Source organism: Adiantum capillus-veneris, chromosome 24 (assembly GCF_014529385.1).
Source record: "Adiantum capillus-veneris isolate H3 chromosome 24, ASM1452938v2, whole genome shotgun sequence".
In the NCBI taxonomy this organism is placed as follows: Eukaryota; Viridiplantae; Streptophyta; class Polypodiopsida; order Polypodiales; family Pteridaceae; genus Adiantum; species Adiantum capillus-veneris.
In genome coordinates this window covers 81,639,517-81,661,533 of record NC_140954.1, presented here as the reverse complement: position 1 = coordinate 81,661,533, position 22,017 = coordinate 81,639,517, and the positions used below count along the sequence as shown (strand labels likewise).

General features: G+C 42.3%; 1 protein-coding gene across 2 annotated transcripts; it reads right to left on the bottom strand.

Moving 5' to 3' along the window:
• Nucleotides 1-515: 515 nt before the first annotated feature.
• Nucleotides 516-14,359, bottom strand: LOC147426663 (uncharacterized). 2 transcript variants are annotated; one of them, XR_015186316.1, is made up of 11 exons: nucleotides 14,082-14,358; nucleotides 13,904-13,991; nucleotides 13,773-13,824; nucleotides 3,412-3,490; nucleotides 3,125-3,207; nucleotides 2,889-2,985; nucleotides 2,061-2,106; nucleotides 1,847-1,968; nucleotides 1,435-1,758; nucleotides 1,054-1,204; nucleotides 516-937 (listed from the first exon to the last, which is right to left on the bottom strand). XR_015186316.1 is itself a non-coding variant. In XM_086499342.1 (10 exons), the coding sequence occupies exons 1-10, from the start codon at nucleotides 14,152-14,154 to the stop codon at nucleotides 1,137-1,139; spliced, it is 1,032 nt and encodes a 343-aa protein (XP_086355468.1). In that variant the 5' UTR covers nucleotides 14,155-14,359; the 3' UTR covers nucleotides 516-1,136. The 2 variants fall into 2 exon arrangements, 1 of the variants encoding a protein (XP_086355468.1); XM_086499342.1 differs by having other exon boundaries at nucleotides 516-1,204; nucleotides 14,082-14,359.
• Between the last annotated feature and the right edge of the window lie 7,658 nt (nucleotides 14,360-22,017).

The window sequence follows — 22,017 nt, the reverse complement described above, 5'->3', positions numbered from 1 at the left end:
TCCTATCCCGCCTTGCTTGCTTGCCTCACCTCCCGCCTTGCACGCGTGCCCCCCCCCCCCCCCCCCCCCCCCCCCCCCCCCCAAAAAAAAAACCCCAACACACCTTGCTGACTCGTGGCCATGCGCTCCCTCTCCCTTTCCTTTTTCCTTCCAAAGTAAACCCTTCGCTTTTCCACTTCACATTAATCGACGATTTTTGGAATTTTTTGGACTGGGTACCCCATACTACCCTCGTCACCATCAATTTGTGAAGACCTTTAGACTCTTGCACTAGCATTTAGCATTTTTCATTATCCATCATCATTAGAGATCCTAATGAAATCCTACTCCTATTACTCTTAATATTACAAAAGTAGTTTTATGCGTAGTAAAAAACAGTGACATTTTCTGGCATCAACATTCGAGAGTCATTCCTTCAGGCCAGCAAGCATTCCCCACTTACAAATTTATGTACACATCTGCTAACTGAACATGCACCCACATCGTGTCAATCCATATCACAATAGACATCGTGCTAGATGAAAAAACCCTCGAGGAAAGTCCTAGATATTGTACATTTTGCTCTCTAATATAATCTCCGTGCATTTACGTATTCCTTAAGCAAAACTGCAAGGCCATCTTCTCAAGTATAAGTAAAATTGACAATGTTCTTACATAAATGTGGGAAGCCACTGGAATGGAGGTAACTCTTTACCAACGGATTGAATTAAAGTGTCGCTGTAGTAGTAACAAGAAACTGAAGATGGTCGATCGACGCTAGGCACGCCCTTCCACATTTGTAAAAGTTTGCACCATCAACTCTCCTGTTGCCTTGACAATAGACATTTAAGGCTTGAAAATTCAACCATAACTGCAACAACTTGAACCACTGCACATTCTGCACTCTGCGTCTTTCAAAATTCAAGAGTACACATGCCCAACACTTCCCTCTCCCTTACTGTATTGACAAAAACCGTAACTGTAAGAAAAGACTGGCATCCATTCTTTCTTCTCAACCCTTTGGGGAGCCACAGTGTTGGTCATGCTCAAATAAAACCACCTCCAGTGACTCACCTGGCAAAGAAAACTCCACCGAATTCCAGCAATTCCCGATTGATCGTGTTCCTCGCTTTAAACAAGCTCGCTCAGCCTCATTATCAAACTTGCCTGCACCTACATTCTTTGCCATCCTTCGTGCCAGATCCAGGACAAACACAATTATGGCCTGCGATAACCGAAACATTTCTCTCAATGCCAATTAAGAACACTCTTGGAAACTCTAAAACCCCCTCAAGATGTACACAAAACACCACAATACTGTTATGGAAAGACCCATCCAACAGACTGAAGAAACCTTTTCTTACAATAAGTGAGAAGCTTCGTCACATTACATAAAAATAGCTTGAATCAGCATTTAGGCCCCATCTAGCGCAGAATGAATGACTGGCAACGTACCAGTACAAGCCAAATTTGTCCATGGCAACGTGGACTTCGCCGTGTCCAAAGCGGTCCAACCTTGTGATGCAGGTTGCAAATGACTCATATTCTCACTAGATCTCAATCCATCAAATAATTCATTTAATCCTGAGCTGCCATCTTGAACATCTACATTTACAACACCTTCCATTGCCTCTGCTGCATCCCCTGGAGATGTACACAATCGCTTGCAAGACAAAGGACTCGACATTTCAGCAAGCCTCTGCGCAATGCAGTTCACCGACTCCAGGTCAGACACTTCCATTCGAGAGTCACACCGACGCCTCTTGCTTCGAGCTGGAACTGCCTCAAGTAAAGCAATGACAACCAATTGCAGAAGTTGGTCGCTAATGAAATGAGTTCAATCAAAAATCTGAGTGAGATCATTCACCTGCCACTGCAGAGGCAGCCTCATTTCCCGGGCTTTGATTGGTAGGCTCTGCCACTATCATGTCGGTTTCTCCACCACAACACGACATCTGATCGACATGGCAACCTTTAGGGATTGATTTCCTGAAAACCGCACGACTACTTAGGTGTCCACCATTGTCATCAAGCCTAAAATTTACACACTCATTTTCTTCACATGAATGTGTGGAACTTACCTATATACAGAGTCTACAAAATCATCGACTAGAACTGGCCAAGCACCTGTAAGATCAATTAGGAGTTCAGAAAAGCACAACTAAAAAAAGAAACCCACCAAAACAAACATGCTGCACGATTTCGTCCTAAAGACAACTTTTCAGGTTAACAGGAGAGATTATTAGACAGATTATTAGACGGGCATCAAGAATATTTGTCTTCTTTACTTCAGGCAAGGTCTATCTGGGCAGAGCCGGGAGCCACGTGGGAGTTCAAATTACCGGAATGGTCAGTTCATGACCTTTCCACGTCAAGGGTTTAGGGGAGGGGGGGAGGGGGGCTGGGGCTGCAAAGTGACTGTTGGCATTAAATTGTGATTCTCTACGCTCATGTATCAGTTGCCTGGGAAAATATGTGTCAGCTGCCAGTAATGTCAAGGCTTCATGACTTCTCCTCTCTGCGCTTACGTGTCAAGATGTCATTGACTGATAAGACTCCAGTTGACTGTCATCTCCACTTTCTGCCCCAGTGTCCAATGTAATTATAGCTGCTAACTGGGAGAGGGTGATTCCTGTCAGTAGTGTATAGTAAATGAATGGTGCAGATTGCCTGCCCCCTAACCCTAGACCTCGACGGTATGGAGCATCACCACCATCCATTTCGCTTTGAAACTTCATAATCAAACAAGAATAATATCAACCATACTAAACAAACGTAGCTGTAATTTGACCTATGGGTTTTCAATTCTACAGAAAATAGTTTCACCTAAAGCGCCAGCTACATTCTGCACAACGAGCAGTTTTGTTGCAAAGTATGCTCTCAAACAAAACAAGAATAAAAAGACCGACCTTCAGGATCATAGTTACTAAGATCATCATTAACATTTTGACTGAACTCTAAGAGCTGTCTCCATGTATCCTCTGAAATAGCATGGCGTTGATGCCTCTGCATTATATATTACAAATTCAAACAAGTTAAAAGCATCAAAGTCGAACACAATTTCAAGAAAACAAACCCAAGCTGGTTAACAATGCCATTGAGTAAGTTGAAAGCGTATGTTCCTAAGAACCAAAGTAAACTATACCTGCACAAAAGCACACCATTGCTCCAGAAGCTTAAAACGTCCAGTCATTGACAAGTGCCATGCCTCCACAGCAGTACTGACAGCTGCATATGTCTTTGTTAGCATAATAGAACGTTGTCAGAACTTGTGATCACAAGCATGCATGTACATATGCAGACATATGTCACTCACAAACCCAAGCAATCTCAGAAGTCAATTCCACATCACACTGCCCATTCCAAGTCTCGTCTTGAGAAACTGTCATGTGGGTTTGGATCTTTACATGAGTGAAGGATTAGTCCATTTACCCAGGCTTTTCTGTCCTCTTTCCCTGCATATGAAGAAGACAAACCCATAGAAGAGGGCAAAACGAGTAGAGACAGCAAGCTGCAAGCACAAACCTCAGTTTAAAACAACATTCCAATCTCCTTGCTGAAAAAACCATGTACATTTAAGCAATGGTATAGATCACTGTTTTAGTCGTGCCACCAACAGAGTAGCTCGAAAAGCCAAGGAGTCTCTGCCCAAAGAGGGAGGATTCAAAGCATCCACTGGCAAGATCTTTACAGAATGCAGTTGCCAGACTTGAACCAGACACTTTGCCCGAACTGTGAAAAGAAAATTTTGGACATACATAAACGAGTTGGAACTTGACATGATAAAGGAAGGCACATGATCATTTGTCCTCTTCTGTCCTCAGGTTCATTGAGTCATTGGATAACATATTACAAAGTACAATCCACAAGAACAAAATTTAATTTGGAGCTAAAGACTAACTCTTGATAGTAGGCCAACAATTATGCTTCCATTGCCACAAAGCTTTTACTAGTCCAAATGGCTGGTCTACCAGATTATTACCCTTACATGACAGTAACATCAAAGAGAAGGTGCATGTAAGAACTTTATTGATTGTCAAAACTTGGTCACATGGCATGCAATGGCCGACCAAAGGGAGAAGAGTAGAGCCGGAACAAGTCAGAGCTCAGAAGCCCGTTAACCATGGACCATACTGCTGCTTACGTGGTGACTATAGAGCAGGGTGATGTGGCACTGTACGAGTGAGCTCACACCAGCAGTTGTAACCAAACAACTTTGAGCTAATAAAAAGAAGTACCAGAAGGGGCCTACTTAGAAGCCAGTGCATATGAGTGGGGAACTCCGCCCCATTCTCATCTCGTGTGTTCCCTTCTCTTCCATTTAACTTTGTTGTTTTCAGTCTCTTCATGGTGGTGATGCTCTATTTTACGCCTTGTCAGGTGCCTTGCCAACAGAGCACCAATCAAATCTTCTCCTATGAAGGGTCCCATCCAATTTCTGTCTTTGGCTGTTTTGTCCAGGTAATCGAGAGCGACTACAATTCGTTCAAGAGGGGAAACGTCACAAGTTGGCGACGTGGCGTGCCAAACAGAAAAGAACTAGACAAGAAGACAAGAAGGACTGAACCCAGAAACTCTGGCCGAGAGTCCTAAACAAAAGGGGTTAGGGTTTGAAATAAAAACCTAACCCTACCAACTTATGGACACCAACTGAGGCGTCTCCAAAGCAAAAGCTGGCAGCAGGTTTCCATAATTTGCATTGACATGCTAACATGGCAGGCTATACGGACTCCCACATTTTGCGCTGGCTGCGGAACTGGCAGTTTTGTCCTGGCTTTTGGCAACATATGCTTTTGGATAAGTGCTTTTGGGGCTCTGCTTTTGGGCATCCCTTGTACTGTTTATAAGTGCCCGAAGGACTAGTCATCTGGACGCAGAATCTCGGAGAGAGTTGGACACTCGAGGAGTTGTACCTTTGCAAAGCAATAATAAAGAAATACCAAAAGGGGTGCTTGTCTTTGGGGCCAGTGCATCTGGGGACGGAACTCCGTCGTTCCATGTCGACTCCTCACAACATCGTTTTCTGCATCAAATAGCCGTCCCGTATGGAATAGCCTGCAACTAGCTCCCCGTTATGTATCTGGTGTGTCACAAGATGAGCACCACGAACCGATAGAAAAGAACAGATTGAACAGACTTTTAGCACTTCAATAACAACTAAACTGAGAGAGAGAGAGAGAGAGAGAGAGAGAGAGAGAGAGAGAGAGAGAGACGACACGCGACACAGAGTGGCGGAATTCCACCCCAGAGAGTATTGGCTCCAAACCTTGGCACCCCTTTCGGTATTTCTTTATATTGCATCAACACAGTAAGTACAAGCCGGTACTCCAAACTCTGCACCTTCTCCAGGAAGCATGCTCGAGAATGAGCCCATGGCCTCATATTTAAAGGCCCTAGGCCCCAAAAGCAGTTTTACATGAAAAGCCTTCGAACTCAAAAGCATCTGGTCCAAAAGCAATGCCCAAAAGTTGCCAGCGTAATTTACAGAAATCCGTACAACCTGCCACATCATCATGTCAGCGCAATTTCCGGATTTTCCGTACAACTGCCACGTCATCAGCTGCTACGCAAGTCTTCCTGTGTGTGTGTGGGTCTTGCTTTATTTTAATCCTTTATGTCACTTGGGCCCATCGGACGGGGTCCCATAAGTTGGTAGAACTTCTTCTTATGTTACTTGTTCTTCTTAGGGTTTAGGCCCCTCGGCCGGGATCTGCAAGTTGGCTCCATTCTTCTACGCTTTGACATGTCACTAGTTTGTGACATCCCCCCTTCTTGAAAGAAAGTAATCGTCCGCGATTATAGCATATCTGCAAAACAACTCCAGTTAGCTCAAAAATTTCCAAGGGACAATCAGTTTGCTATCTTTTTTGTTAAGGAGTTGGCTTCTCCTTTCGGCTCTTTTGATCAATGAGTTGGCTTCTCCTATCGGCTCTTCTGATCGAGGAGTTGGCTTCTCCTTTCGTACGGTTCGGAACTCTTGATATGCTGGCGTAGTAAAATTAGCCATCACACCCAGACCGCACTGATCTTCCACAGTTGTCTTGACGCACTAAAATTACATTCCCAGGCAATCTCATCCAGTTAGGAATATTCAATAGTTGGCACATCACAACGCAACACAAATGCTCACATATCCATGTTACAAACAGTGCCGCTGAGCACTCCTCGGAGACAAACGGTCTGCGGTATCAAGCTACTCAACGACTACCTCGTCACTCCCCCCGCAAATATCCTAAAAAGGTCCGAGCCATGAGCTCAGACGACTGTACAACCAAACGCTCCCCAGACCGCACTTTGCGTCGCTCGAAGGTTCAAGCATACAACCAAACGCTCCCCAGGCATCGGCTTGCGTTTGGAGGTTTTCTAGCATGCAACGGAACGCTCCCTAGACATCGGCTTGCATCGTTCCGAGGTTTTCAAACATACAACGAAACGCTCCCCAGGCATCGGCCTGTGTCGTTCCGAGGTTCAAACAATACCAAAACAGCATTTCTCACTACTCCACCCGGGAGTAAAGATCACCAATCAATGAAACCAATATTAAACCACAGTCAAACATTTCAAATCGGCACCAAAATAGGTTCAAAACAGATACCATCCATTTCAAACAAATTCCAAACAGGATCACCAAGCAAGTTCAAACAGAACTCAAACTTAAAAAGTAATCTCGACATCAGACAAGCTCGAAAAGTCGACTGACTTTCCATCCTGAAACCTACACCAAAAATTAGGGTTAGGTTCCTTCCATAAGGTCATAGCCGACCGCAGCATGGTCCATCATCTCTTGGACAGATAGTCTTCCTATGGCGACAATGGTAGTCCCAAGACATAGCAATCACATCGAACCTCCAAGCATAGCAGCTATACTACGCGTACTTTATTTAGAATACGGGACGTCCCGTATTGAAATGTATAGTATGTCCCATAGCGTTTTTTTGCTCATAAAGTATTATATTCTAACGTCTTTTGCTAGTTGATCAAGTGTGTTTTAGAACTTCATGGTGCTTGTTTATGTATGCTATGATTAAACATTGAAGAGTTATTTAGGAGGTGCATGACCTACTACATTTGTCCTTAATAAAGCATCATATCTAAAAAAGTTGACGTATTTTATTTTTCATTCTCAAAAATACATCTAGTACGCGTATTGTACACCACGTATTACATGTCCCGTCTCGTACCGTGGCTGCTATGCCTCCAAGGTCATCAGCTCGTGAAGAGACATCTATTGAGAGATGTCAAGAAATTTCAAGTTATAATCTGCTAGGGTTTCCATGGCAAGCATTTCAAGATACCCAACTCTGCCAGAAGTTGCACTTCGAAGGAAGATGTCAGAAACCATGTAACTTCGCGTAAAAATTTCTTGAAAGCTTGCCAAGTCCTTGGTGTGTGTGGCTTGGTAGCTATAGATATCAACATCTGCATGACACTACCTCTAAGAAAAACAGCAGCTCGAAATAAATCTTGGATCCTTCTCTTGCAAGTGATTTTTATGGCTTATGCCCTGTAAGACTTGAGCAGTGAAGACACGAGCGCGTCCGATGCGCGATAAAGTAAGGGTGGGAGTGGCTGATAAGTCTGGGGTCGGAGCACGAAGCTAAAATTTCCAATGAACTTTGGAAGTACGATCTTGCTCTATCTACTCTTTGGTAGGACCGGTATGCTTTCAGAAAAGCACACGCCTGATGCTCTGATACCACTGTCACAAGACGGACACCACGTGCCGATAGAAAAGAACAGACAGAATAACCTTTTAGCATTTCAATAACAACTGAGCTGAGAGAGAGAGAGAGAGAGAGAGAGAGAGAGAGACGACACGCGACACGGAGTGGCGGAATTCCACCCCAAAGAGTATTGGCCCCAAACCTTGGCGCCCCTTTCGATATTTCTTTATATTGCATCAACACAGTGCAAGCCGGTAGGACTTCTTCTTCTGTTACTTGTTCTTCTTAGGGTTTAGGGCCCCTCGGCTGGGATCTGCAAGTTGGCTCCGTTCTTCAGGGCTTTGACACGTCAGCAGTTTGTGACACGGTGAAAGATGTCTGCAAGGTCAAGATCAATGGCGTACTAATCTGCCTTATCCTCAAAGCTTCGATGATGAATTGCGGAAATAGCCACAACCAAGGGCTTCTAAGACAATATATTTGCCACTAAGTTTTTTTGTCCCTGAACATAGACTATTTGGAAGTGAAACTGTGACAAAGATGTCAGCCCTCTGTATCTACTTTTCCAAAAGCTACTTCTGCTACAAGTAGCATAAACTCCAGTGATTTGCAAAGACTGTAAAGTCGGCTTCGAGAAGATAGTGTCGCCATTGCGTAAGAGCATGAAGAACTGCCAAAAGCTCTCACATAAATCTGTGCAACCATTTCAGGACATAAAAACATCCTGCTCTCATGCTCTCATAAGCAATTACATGGCCTTCTTGCATCAAGACTGTTCCCAAACTGTGACACAAGCATCGCAGTAAACTTCAAATGGCTTTTGCAAGTCTAGTAAGGCCAATACGGGTCCAGCTCTCATAAGCAATTACATAGCCTTCTTGCATCAAGACCGTTCCCAAACTGCGACAAAGCATCACAGTAAACTTCAAATGGCTTTTGCAAGTCTGGTAAGGCCAACACGGGTCCAGTAGTCAACTTTTCTTTGAGAGTCTCAAAGACTACAATCTTTGTCAATCCCCAAGTAAAAGGAACTCCTTTCTGAGTCATCATATGCAAAGGAGAAGCTATGTCTCTAAATTTCCGAATGAACCGCACAAGCCCAGATAAGCTTCGAACCTCATGAGTATTCTTCAAATCATGCCAATAACGAATAGGCTCAATTTTGGTCATGTCCGTCTTTATCCCTTCTGCTAAGACGATATGTCCCAAGAAATATATCTCAGGGAAGAAAAATCTGCTCTTTTTCGCATTTATAACCAATTTATGCTTCCACAGTGCCTAGAAAACCTGCAACAAGTTGTGTAAATGTTCTGCTTCATTCTTAGAGAAGACGATAATGTTGTCAAAGAAAGTGTCCACAAATGATCAGTACTATTTGAAAATCCTATCCATCATGCGGTTGAATGTAGCAGGAGCATTCATAAGATCAAAAGGCATCACCAAATATTCATGCAAACCAGAAGTCATCCTAAAAGCTGTCGTGTAGACGTCTCTAGGAGCAATTCGAATCTGATGATAACCACTCTTCAAATCGATTTTGCTAAAGCAAGTAGACCCCTAAAGCCTATCAAGTATATCATCAATCGTTGGGATAAGGAAATACGTTCTTGATAGTGATTTTATTGAGAGCTCTATAATCAATGCAATTCTCCAAGATCCATCTTTCCGGTTCATTGTTTCTTATTATGGGCTCGGCTAACTTTGTAAGGTGGCCGGTTCGGTGGTGTACTACCAGGAATCAATCATGTGATCTTCAGGGCATGAAGGAGCCAACTCGCTTGGTACACCCTCAAAGAAACAGTCAGCCTGAGCTTGCAAAAAATCCTGTCGTTCTTTTTCGAGGTCTGACATATTCAACATTTGATCATCATTCAAAAAATCGGGTATTTTAAAAAAAAAGGATTTCATCAAGGGGGACGGACTCGCCTTTCAGTTTTCCATCAAGTACAATCTCTTTGCCCTTCTCATTCTTCAAGATGGCTTTCTTTACCCTATAATCGACCACGGCACTGTCCTTACGGAACCAAGGGATTCCTCGGAGGACGTCACATCCTTCTAAAGGCATGATGTAAAAGGCCTTGTGCCCTAAATACCCCTGACAATGCAAACGTAGTTTGGCAATGACAGGTGTAATGGCAACATCCCGTCGGGTTCCACGAGAATAGCCTCGGCCTGTGGTCCCATTTCCTTCGGCATAATTCCAAATCAAGCCGCCAATTCGTTTGAAGTTAGCCTTGGCTTCTCCATCAAAGAAAACAAGGGTTTCCTGGTCTCGCACTTTGCCCCATGGCATGCAAAGTTCGGTATTTTTGTTCATCTGACAAGGTCAATGATCCCCACAAAATCTGGTACCAGTCCTGCTTTCATCTTTTCTTTTCTTCCACGCTCGGCTGTTGCACTATAACTCTCTCTGGCTTATCTTCTGGTAGTCCTCTGGTAGTCCTCTGGTTCATCTTCTTTTCAAGAGTTTTGTCCAGCTCTTTCTACGAGTACAAGTTATGCTTGTCTACACTCTTCTGTTTTTTCAGCTTTTCTCCTTACCTGAGAGGAGAATCAATGGCCTCACGCCATCTCGAGTAAATCTCATCAATCGAGTAATCTTTCAAATGTTTCGCAAATCTCGGATCTCTGGAGTACTTGATCAATCTTTTCACACAAATGCCAACCTGCAGTTGACGTTTGTACTCCGTTCTGGCCAACTTGTCTGCCAAGAATTTGTCCAAATCTTCATTCTTTTCTTCAGTTCACGCCGGATTTCAACTTTTCTCTGCCTACCCACTGAGAAGTGTTACTCTATCAGATTCTCCACAAGAACCATGTGTAATTTTAGAGTTTTTTATGGCTTCTGCCCTGTAAGACAGAGCGATGAAGATGGGAGCGCGCCCGATACGCAATGTACGAATTGTGGGAGTGGCTAATAAGTCCGGGGTCAGGGCACGAAGATAAGTCTGGGTCGGGACACGAAGATTCTTTCACAAAAACCTACGTGTGCTGCAAAAAGAATTGGATCCTCCGTAAACGAAGAATATTTCTGAGCTCTAATACCACTATAACACGCTTGGACACTCCAAGCGAGAAATCAATAGCAACACACAAACAGAAACTTCATAATCACTGAACTTTTATAGAGATAGAGAGAGAGAGAGTCGACACGGCCCGGCATAATTCCGTACCTAAAGGTATTGGTCCCAAAGTCTGACGCTCCTTTCGGTATTTCTTTATCATTAATCATTGCAAAGTACAACTCCCGAGGGACGTCTGTTCTCGGACTCTGCATCGTCCCAAGGGCTCTTATAAATTTACAAGGGATGCCAAAAGCAGAGCCCCAAAAGCAGTTAAACTCAAAAGCAACTTGTTCCAAAAGCATCTGGTCCCAAAACTGCCAAAAAGCAGCTAGCGTAAATAACGAAATTCCATACAGCCAACTACGTCAGCTAATGTCAGCACAAAACGCGAAAATCTGTATTGTCTACCACGTCAACATGCCATCATAAATTCCAAGAGTTCCGTATGGTTCTGCGACGTCATCAACTGGCCCAAGACTACCACGTCATCAGTTTGTGACAAAGATAATTGCTTTAGATTGCACAAAGTCTGGTACAATGCTTCTAGATGTTGTGGTACTTGACGACGCCGATGACGACAACGAGGTCGAGGGCTAGGTCTACTGCTGGGATTTGGGTTGTACGGCAAAGCTGCTGGGCTGATCTATCGCTGAGGGTGTCGTGAGTGGCTGAAAACTGCAAAACACTGGTTGTCCTATGGGCTGAAAACAGAGATGCTGGCTGTTTCATGGCTGAAAACAGAAACGCTGGCTGATCTGAATACTAGTGGTCGTCATGGCGAGGGTCTGCTACCGAATGCAATACGGCGAGGTTAAGGGCTGAACTGAAAACGCTGATGTCTATGGCTGAAAACGTTGGTTCATGCTGCTGAGAAAATGCTAAAGGGGCTTGGTTCATGCATGTACTGCCTGGTACCGCCGGGGTCTTGCTCCTCTCTCTCTCTTCTGCGTCTACTAGCGCCCCCTGGCCTCCCTTTATAGGTGTAATTAGCTCGAGCAGCCATCAGTAAGGCCTCCACGATTTTAATTGCCAAAAAGTCATTTATTAATAAATGACATCTTAGAGGTGGTTCATATGCAGTATGCCAATGAGGGTGCATGAGGTGGAGAGTGCTCATGCTGGGTACTGGGTACTGATGCTAATGATCATGGTGTGTGCAATCAGAGGGTATGCGGGCTACTCTAAGAGCATGGACATGCACGGCTTGCGTACACGCTCACAAAAGTGCCAGAACACTCCCTAGGCTACCTAAACCCTAGAAGTAGGTATAGCTTGTCCACATGCACATAGGGTTAGATGTGCACGTGACACCTGCTGCCAGCAACAACGCTAGGGCAAATCTAGAAAACGCCACCAAGAAATAGTAAATACACTACGGGAAGTGTTCCATCTGCTTGCCAACAGTTGCCGATCTCATCCCTAGGGAGTGCCCCAACAAGGCGCCCCCTTGTTGGGATCTTCAATTGTGTTCAAGAGACATAACCACCTTGCTCCCTATATAGGGAAACAGTAAATCTGCCCTACCGAGCCCACAACCTTATAAATAGGGGCAACAAAGACCCATAGGGCTCAAGGGAAAAGTGTGCTAAGGCTGGGGAAAAATACTTATATAAGGCTATATAGCTATGGAATGAGCCAAAAGCCAAAAGCTAGTAATTATATTAGGGTAAGTGGGACTGGAATCTATCATCGGTTTTGTTGAGCCCACCATGTGGGATATGGTGCACACCTCGGGAGCTTTGGTCTGAATAATGGAGTCTTCTTAGACCTTACTACGGCTTTACCATTATTGAGCCATAAGAAGTCCGAAAGGAGCTATCCCTCGGCAACTCTGCTATGTTAGACCCACTCCACTACTCTATAATTAACCAATTTAAGCCGTGGGTGTAGATACTTAAGTGCCTATTTTCAAAGGCTAAGAGGAGTAGCAACTAAGGTTTTGGATTGCCAAAGCATACACTAAGTAAACACATAGGTTTAACTAACAAGGCTGGCAATAACCAAGAGAGTAGAATGAAAGTTGATAAGTTTGATTTTGCACATGAAGGTGCTAATGATGATGCCCCCATGTTTGTTAATTATCTTGCTACTAGGTTGCAACAAGCTATGGGCAACCCCGCTTTGCAAGCCAAAGTTACTCAACAACTTCGTGCTTATGACGAATCCAACGAGATGCCATTAACACACACAGCGAGCTAGGGTGAACAACTAGGTCATCATTAAACAGGCTGCCACCTCATTTAAAGTCTTTATATTACCTTGCCAATCCTATGACAAAGATTGCAACTGTAACTAATAACTCAATGGCCAGCAAGGCCACAAACTGTTTGTCAATAAACTTCATAAGTAAAGTAAAAAAAATCAAGCCCTTAAGCAAGAATTGGTAGACTGAGTATCAAGGGCTGTGGCTAATCCGTAAAGACTTGATTATGTTTGATGCTTTCTTTGAGAGAAAACCTACTCACCATACCAAGACATGACTTCTGTATAAGAAATAAGAATCCTTCACTAGATATTAAAAACTTCCTAACATGAAAGGTATCAACTTCAGCCTCACAAGTAGTTTAGAATCGCTAAAAGAGCCCTTGTTGATCACATAAACAAGCATCAACTATAAATTCAGAGAAAGTTTTAAACAAGTAAAATTTCTTGTTTAGAAAGCATTGAACACACATTGTGTAAAACATGCATAATGCTTCTCTGTAAAAAAAATTAAACAAGAAGCCAACCACAATCAAGCACCAATAGTTACGCCACTACTTCTCATTGCACATCACTAGGTAGAATACCATGCAACAAGGATCGCTTAAAAATGACATAAACGGGCCAATGGCTACATCCTATCTACTCTAACCAGAATTTGAGAAATATTATTAAGAAGGCAAGGGAATATACAGGTTTCATGCATACAACTAGATTGTCACTGCTGTATAATGCATCAAATTAAATTGCTACACCCATCACATGGACTAAAAAAGCCTACTGTTACATCGACACTCCTTGTACTGAAATTAAACCAATTCAGAGAAAGAAAAAAAGTTACATCTAGGTCATGAAGTCTTACCTCCCAACTAAGTTCTGTCTTCAGCCTTGTCAAACCTTCCAAAGCCGCAGTTCTATGATTCGAGACATGTAATAGCCTTAAATAAGCTATGAAATGATTCCTCTACTGCTGCATACATCAATGAAGCTTACCCAGTTAAGCCTTGAGATTCTGCGAAAGCAGAAAGAGCAGAGAGGCGGGCCTTGATTCTTCCAGGGGACTCCTCACTTGATGCGATGTCTGTGAGAGAAGCAAAGCCCAGTACAGAATCCAAGGGTTTAGAGAAGCCACAAATAAAAACTCTACAAAGCAAAGCTGGCAAGAACCGACCTGCATACTCTGCATACATTTCCCACATCCGAGTATCGCCACAGCCCCTGCCCGAGAAGCGTGATGGCATCATGAAGAGAGACCCTTTGAGAATGCGGTAATCTAGGCAGGAGAAAACGCAATGGTCTGTTAATGGAGTCCTCTTGCCCTGCGATCATGGATGACGAACACAGACGAAGCATCAGAAGTGGAAAATAATCGGCCATGTCGGAAAGAATTATTATGTTAGATTTGTGCCGTGGGGACATATCCGGAAAATCTTCTACAATTGCCAATTTCATTGCATCTTTAAAGCATTGTCATGAATCATGAATCATGTCAATAACCAAGCATGGAGCTTTGTCGAGCAAAGAAAGAATAGATCACAACATTGCAACCACATCATGTTAATTGATGCAATGCTAGTGTTAGTTGATGTAATTAATGTCAATGGAATGCTGGTGTCACAAAGATGTACAACATAACAAACAAAGATTCATAGATGGATGTAAAACCTTCAAAAAACAACGTGCCTAAAATTATACCTTGTTTTGAATAGGAAAATTGCCTCAATGCCATTTCCAATACTTTCCCTTTAAAATTTTGCCATTCCCAATGGATGGGCAAAATTCCAACTTGCAATTCCTCTACCAATCGCCTTGTGTTTTCGCCATTCATGATGGTTTGTGGATGGCCAACAAGTCATGTCCTTGAAGTCCACTAAGTTGTTGGGTTCACAATCCACCACAATTTATAGAAACCCCTCCATCCGTAGAAGAATCAAGCTTTTGCCCTTAGCCTTTGCCATAAATAGCTATGGCAACTGAGGCTACTTGACCAATCAATTGTTTCTTTGCTCTTTCATCAAGTTTCATATGCTACTTTATGTGAGCAAAAAGGGCAAGTGTTACGCACCCATAACGTTGTCGTGTCACTTTGTGTGCACGGATTAAAGATCCAGAAAAGGAGTCCATATTTGCTTCTTACTCGAACTATGGTTTGGTGTTGGTGATCAAAATCAACGGGCTTTTCTCAGAACATATGCCAAATAATGTATTCGGGATGGGAATTTGAATGGTTTTGCAGCTGGAATAATTCAATTATAAGGGTCGCTTGCAAAACAAAATTGGCTGAAGTTGATGGGGGCAATGGTCTCCATGTGACTAGAAGGCGGGAGTCCTTGCCAGTGTAGACTCCTATACACCAGCACCCTGTTTGTTGTCCTTCCCTGAGTTACTATCACTGCTTTCCTCATGATGCTTGCTTTTGCCTTTGTCCTTTGTACAACCTCTGTCTTTGCCTTTGGATCTACAATCTTTAGACAAGTGATCACGCTTTCCACAATTGTGACTATGGTTCTTGGTCTTCTTTCTAAAATCTGAAACAGCAAGTGCTTCCACACCTTTCTCAGAAATCTGAGTTTTGCCTTGAGTTATCAACACGGCCTCCTCCACATTGAGAAAAGAACTGAGATTATCAAATTAGCTTTTCCTTCGTGATTTGTGTCTGAAGTGTCCTAGACACCGTTTCATACGCCTTAAGCAACTTCCTAAGAACCAAAGCAGCTAACTGAGTATATTGGTCAGTGCGCTTTTCATAGCCAGTAGTTGATCGTGAATAACTTTAGCCTTGATAAAAAATAATTGCATGGAACTTCCTCGTGGAAAGTGGATGGCAAATAACTGTACAAGAAGAGTGACTGCTCACATCGTAGAATCCCGATAAAACATTCCAACGAGCTTGAACCACATTTTGTTGGTACTCTTCAAAGTCTGAATGGCTAGAGAAATTTCGTTTGTAAGAGATTTCGCAATGGCTGGCATTGCCTTCGCATTACAAGCATCCCAATCGACACATGATTTTCGATACTTGTCATCTTGGAGGCGGGTGTACCTATTGCTAGGATCCCTTGTAGGATGGCGCTCCGAGTCGTTGACTAAGTCCCATAAGCCTTTCCATGAGAACCAGGGTCGCATAATCAAATTCCAATGGGTGTAGTTATCACCATTTCTGTTTGCCGTTGGTGCTCGAGCAATGGGGGGGGCATGTTGAAGTTGCAAGATTTGGGCTTAGTACCTTCTCGCACTCCAAAATGTGGTTGCACCAAATCTCAAGCTGCTCCAAAACTCCTTCATTGCTTGTGCAAGTTGCCCTTCCGAAGCTAATAAAGAAACCCACTTTAGATGCCCCTCTCTTGGGCTCCAAGATCCTCAATACAATCCTCCAATTTTTTGCTAAAGAACTCGGCTCCACTAGCAGTGCTTTGAAATGATGTCAATAGGCTCTCACTTGGGAAAGCAAGGTTCAGGTAGGGGGAAACAAGATAGCATATTGAAATGCTATCGCAAGGGGTCAAAGTAGTCGGGGCTAGCTCGGCATTTCAAGACGCAAGCAATGGAGGAGGGTGTGTTGTCGAAGCTGCCCCCGTCGAGCGCTTGGGAGAGTGGTGTTTTAAAACATAGGTCAAAAAAATGCTGCATTTCTCGTAGAGGGGACTTTGACGATGTTGTAGTTATGTTTTAAAATGCTGGGAGTTGCGCCAGTGGGGGGAGGGGGTCAAAAAAATGCCACGTTGCTCATAGAAGGGACTTTGACGATGTTGCAGTCACTCGCATTTTAAAATGATGGGAATTGTGTTAGTGGGGAGAGGGAGTCAGCAATTGACAAAATGCAAGGGCTTCAAGTGATCCATATGGTAGCGTTTTAGAATGTTGTTGAAGAGGGGGAAGGAGTAGAATTGCCGATAGGGGGGATTCTTGATTGGTTATCCTCACGGCTGCTCCACGATGCACGTACTCCACCAAGGCTCTTCAAGCACACAACTCTGATACCATGTCAAAGTTGGCGATGCGAAAGTGTAGAGACTAAGGGGGGGGGGGGGAGAGAGAGAGAGAGAGAGAGAGAGAGAGAGAGAGAGAGAGAGAGAGAGAGAGAGAGAGAGAGACAGAGTCTCCTGAACCAATCAACCTTGGCAATGATTAACTGATACAATGTACAATCATGAGACCCAAGGAGATTGCCTTGGGTGATCCTCCTCCCTACCGGCCTTTATATAAATGTTGGGCTCCTAGCCCTAGCTTGCTTTAGGATCCCCTACCCGCATGTGCAGTTTAGGCCCTTGGCCTAGGTCTGTCACCCCCTGGGTTGCCCGCGGCCTTACATTATTCCCCCCTTGGAGAAGTGTTTTCATCCTCGAAAACAAGAGTGGGAATTTCTTTTTAAGAACACCAATGTTTTCCCAAGTGGCACCTTCTTTAGGTTGGTCTTTCCACTTGACTTAAGCTTATCGATGCACATGATGATGAGTATGTAGATCATGATAGTCTAAGATTCGCTTAGGTTCATGTGGTTGGGTTGGAGGCTCAATGAAATCAACCAAAAGCTATTGGTCAATGACATTGTCATCCCCATGCAAGCGTTTACGTAAACAACTTACATGAAATACCGGATGAATACGAAAGTGTGCAAGTAACAAGATTTTGTAGGCTCTATTACCAACTCGCTTGAGTATCTTGAAAGGCCCACAATATCTCGGAGATAAACTAGGTGTAGGCCCAATCTTCAAACTGGGTCAACATCAACTCGCTTTAGTATCTTGAAAGGCCAACAATATCTCGAAGACAATTCAGGTGTTGGCCCAGTCTTCAGAATTTTTGAATGCTCTGGCACACGCAAAAATACCTCTTCCTCTTCAATGAAGGTAACTTGCCGACGTTTCTCATCAACATCCTTCTTATACCAATCTTGTGCTTATTGAACATTTTGACGAGCCAATTTCAACATATCCATATGGTCTTAAAGAAAATCCTTGGCCTGTTGAAGCTTTTCAATAGCCAACCCCATCGTAACTGGTGACCTAGGTTGAAAACCATACATGAGCATGAAAGGACTAAACCTAATCATCACATGCTTAGCACTATTGTAAGCAAACTTAAGAATAGGAAGATAATCTTTCCAATCTGATTGCTTCTTGCTAACGTATGCTCGTAGCATATCCTCTAGCACTTGATTGACCCTTTCAGTCTGACCATCCATTTCATGATGATCTGTTGTACTTAGGTTGAGTTTTGTACCCAAGAGTTTAAACACAACCCTCTAAATATGATTGGTAAACTTGGGATCACAATAACTCAAAATGTTACTTGGCAACCCATACAACCTGTACAGATTGTTCACAAATAACTTAGCTAACTCTTGAGTCTTAATTGTTGACTTGGTTGGAATAAACTTGCAAAGTTTAGTCAACCGGTCTATGACCACCCATATCGAGTCGTGACCTCATACAATGGTCAGTAAACCCACGATGAAATCCATAGAAATACTTTCCCGTTTCCCATTAGGGATCTCCAATGGATGCAAGAGACCTCGTGCCTTCAGGTGCTCAGCTTTATTAACTGACATTTCTAGCAATACAAGTCGTAATCTTGAATATGGTTGTCATCATATGAGAGTGTAAGTCTTCTTAATGCCCGGGTGCCCTGCACTTGGCCTATCATTGTGGATGGGTTTCCTAACCTCACTCTTATCTTATTGCAGACATAGTGAGAACCACGAACATAATTGTCAATCCATGGGACGAAGCTGACTCGACTAGTGCATGGAGGCTACAAGAGGGTGTCAATTTCTTGGAAAACAACAGACAAATCGTATCTAACACAAGCTACACTCAAATGACCCAAGTCATCAAAAGCTAGTCACTAATCAACAAACAAATCATGACCGTTACAGCATCAAACGACATCCGAATGTTACGAAACTTCTAGGACAAGTATATAAGACCTAAGCACACATGCTTATGGTCTCAAATCTTACTTTCAATGAAGTGCAAAAAATATGATTATTAACAGCAGGGAGATTTTAACCTAGTTGTTTCTGATTCCAAAGGCATCTAAATGCTTAGCAATGATTCCCCAATACCCCGTCTATGCTTATTTTGTGATTTCCTAGCTTAAATTCCTACTTATGATGAAATTAGACCGCGGGTCGGTGACGCCAAAAGCTACGATTTACCATGATATGTTTACGTCAATGCGTAGAGCTCTTACCTATGGTTGCAACGCAACAGACGGCACTGCAATGTGACAACCGACAAGGGAGATGGAACCATGAAAAGGAGAGAAGAGAGCATCGTTAGCTCACGCTGTGTATTTTTTATCCAAAAACTTAATAATAACTTTACAAAGTTGGCTTTTATACCTTAGGCAAGGTACTGTATCTGCAACCTAGGTACACTAATTGACCTATTCTTTACATCTTGGAACTCTTATTGAGCCTGCAACAAGTTACAATTATCACAATGGCTAAGTAAATCAGGAAATTACAATACATGGCCATTTTGGAAAAATGTGAAAAGTGTGTAACTCCAATCTTCACTGCTTCTTCATATCCATCTTCGATGTGCATTGATAAGGCTTCGATCTTTAGCAGCTCTTAACTGACATCAGCTCAGTTAACATTCCCCCCTTCCGATTTTAGTGCCCGTCCTTCGACACTGTTGAGAAGTGTCCATGGAGGCAGTGGAAGGTTTTGATTGGTTGTTGATGGGCTGATTGTCTTCATTTGTCATTGAATTGGTTGATGAGGTTTATTTTGATGTAGCATCTTCGTTGGTGTGAGAGATGATGTCGCATTTGTCCATTGTAGCAGCATAATGGTAAGAATGTTGTTTATTTATCATGAGTATGTACAAGAGAAGTAGAACAATGAGGATCTAAATTAGGGTCTAATACCTGGATGACCAAAGGGAAAAAACCGAGTGGGAAAAAAGTGCCCTTGGGATAAGCGCATTATCGTAGTAGACATGGTCAGTGAGGAAGAAAATGTTTGAATTTTATGTAAATGCATTATGCCTAGCCCAAAATTGAAGCATGGATATTGATTCAAACAATGAGAGACAGAGAGAGCTTGCAATGGATTTGTCCCTCAAGCACCAAGTAGATTAGCACTCTACTACGGGAAGGTCTTGAAGCTTATGACTTGGTTAAGTAGAGAAACTCATGCTTGTAGGAAAACTATGCTTCTCAAGCACAAAATATACTAGCACTCTATTGTGGAATGGTGTTATGGCTATAATATATTTTACATGCTTGCGGCAACTCCATCTCCCAAGTACTAGGTAGAATTGTTCTATTGTGGAATGGTGTAATTCGCTACAAGTGGATCCAAAGCAACATGTTAAAATGTTATCGGCCTTCCTTAAAAACAATCATATAGCTGAGGATGACTATGATTTAAGGGTAGGGTAATGTCATTAAAATTATATTATGATGAGCTTCACAAGTTTTTCTCTCTCTAAAGAGAGAGTTGTAATTAATGTGTGCATTGCAAGAACATGATGAATATGATTTGCTTAAAGTGAATATACATTGGCATGGCATAATTTATTATGTATTTGCATTGCTTTCAAGCTTGGTAGGCATCACTTTTAAGCATATTAAGATGCCAATTAAGACCCAAATTTGAGCTTGAATTGAATTTGTGCATGCCTTACTTTCATTCCAAATTTAGTGTATGCATGCCATGGTTTTACTCATGTGAAGACGCCAAGTAGGCTAAAAATCAAACTTGAAGGTATTAAAAATATTTTTGGTCGGGTTTCGAGATAAGGTAGATTCGACCTAGCCAAGAGCTTGCTCTATTTGGTGCAAACCTGGCTCAAACTTACGAGAGAAGGAAATTAAACTGGTTCAAATTTGAAAACCTCCTCAAATTTTTAAATATCCTCTTTATTTAGCGACGAGAAGGCTTTTTATTCGATGCACTAAAATTCGTTTCTCAAAAGACTTTTATCCATGTCCTTTTCTTTTAGGGGGTGGGAAAAGACCGTAGGGCCCAAAACTTAAAACAAACCTAAACAAAATAAAAAACAACAAGACAAAGCAAGAAAACAATAAAAAGGACAAAAGACAAAAACAAAAACAAAGTAACAAAACAAACAAAAACAAAACCATTTTAAAAAAAGCGTGTGTGAGAGAGAGTAGGGCCAAAACCGAAAGATAGAGAGTGAGTGACGGGTGAACTTGCTGGCCCATGCACTAAACGATTAGCACATGTGTATTTAACTCTAATGCACATGCATTAGCGCATATGTAAGTACATTAGCGCATATATATATATATATATATTTATTTATTTATTTATTTATTTATTTATTTATATTTATATTTATCTTGCTCAACAATATTGATTTGAAAATAGCCACTATATCCATCATATACGGAGTATCTTTCATGCCCTGCTACATTGTCCAAATGCATTAGAGCTTATGCATTAACACTTATGCATAATTTGGTGAAGGAAAGGCATATTTTGTAGAGATTTGACATACTAAATATGCTTTGTACCATAGGTTTTTCAAGATGTTACAAATAATCTTGTTCCAATTCTCTTGTTTCAGGTTAGGGACGCCAGCTTTATTGGTGTCAAAACCCAAAAAAAGAGAATTGGAACAAGATTATTTGTAACATCTTTAAAAACCTATGGTACAAAGCATATTTTGTATGTCAAAGCTCTACAAAATATGCCTTTCCTTCACCATATTATGCATAAGCATTAATGCATAAGCATTAATGCATAAGCATTAATGCATAAGCTCTAATGCATTTGGACAATGTAGCAGGGCATGAAAGATACTCTGTATACGATGGATATAGTGGCTATTTTCAAATTAATATTGTTGAGCAGGATAAATAAATAAATATAAATATATTCCATGCATGGTATGGGCTTTGTGCCAAATGGATGCTTCTAAGCCCCTAAATGGCCAATATGCTGCGCCAGAATGTCAAAGGGTAAATAAGGGTAAAGATACCTATTCATAGAGATAACATGCCATTAAGTCGGATGATTGGAGTACGAGATTTTGCCAAATGGGGCATTGAATTTGTTGGTCCCATTAACCCACTCACACACATAGAACGAGGACACAATATATTATTGTTGCTACAGAATACCTAAA

Bases quoted from the DNA above. Each gene is read 5' to 3' on its own strand.
- LOC147426663 (XM_086499342.1), bottom strand. From the start codon at position 14,154: ATGATGCCATCACGCTTCTCGGGCAGGGGCTGTGGCGATACTCGGATG. The intron at 3,491-13,772 runs GTAAGACTTCAT...TTGTGCTTGCAG, and splicing joins AGACAGAACTTAGTTGGGAG to CTTGCTGTCTCTACTCGTTT. The intron at 2,986-3,124 runs GTATAGTTTACT...TATATAATGCAG, and splicing joins AATGGTGTGCTTTTGTGCAG to AGGCATCAACGCCATGCTAT.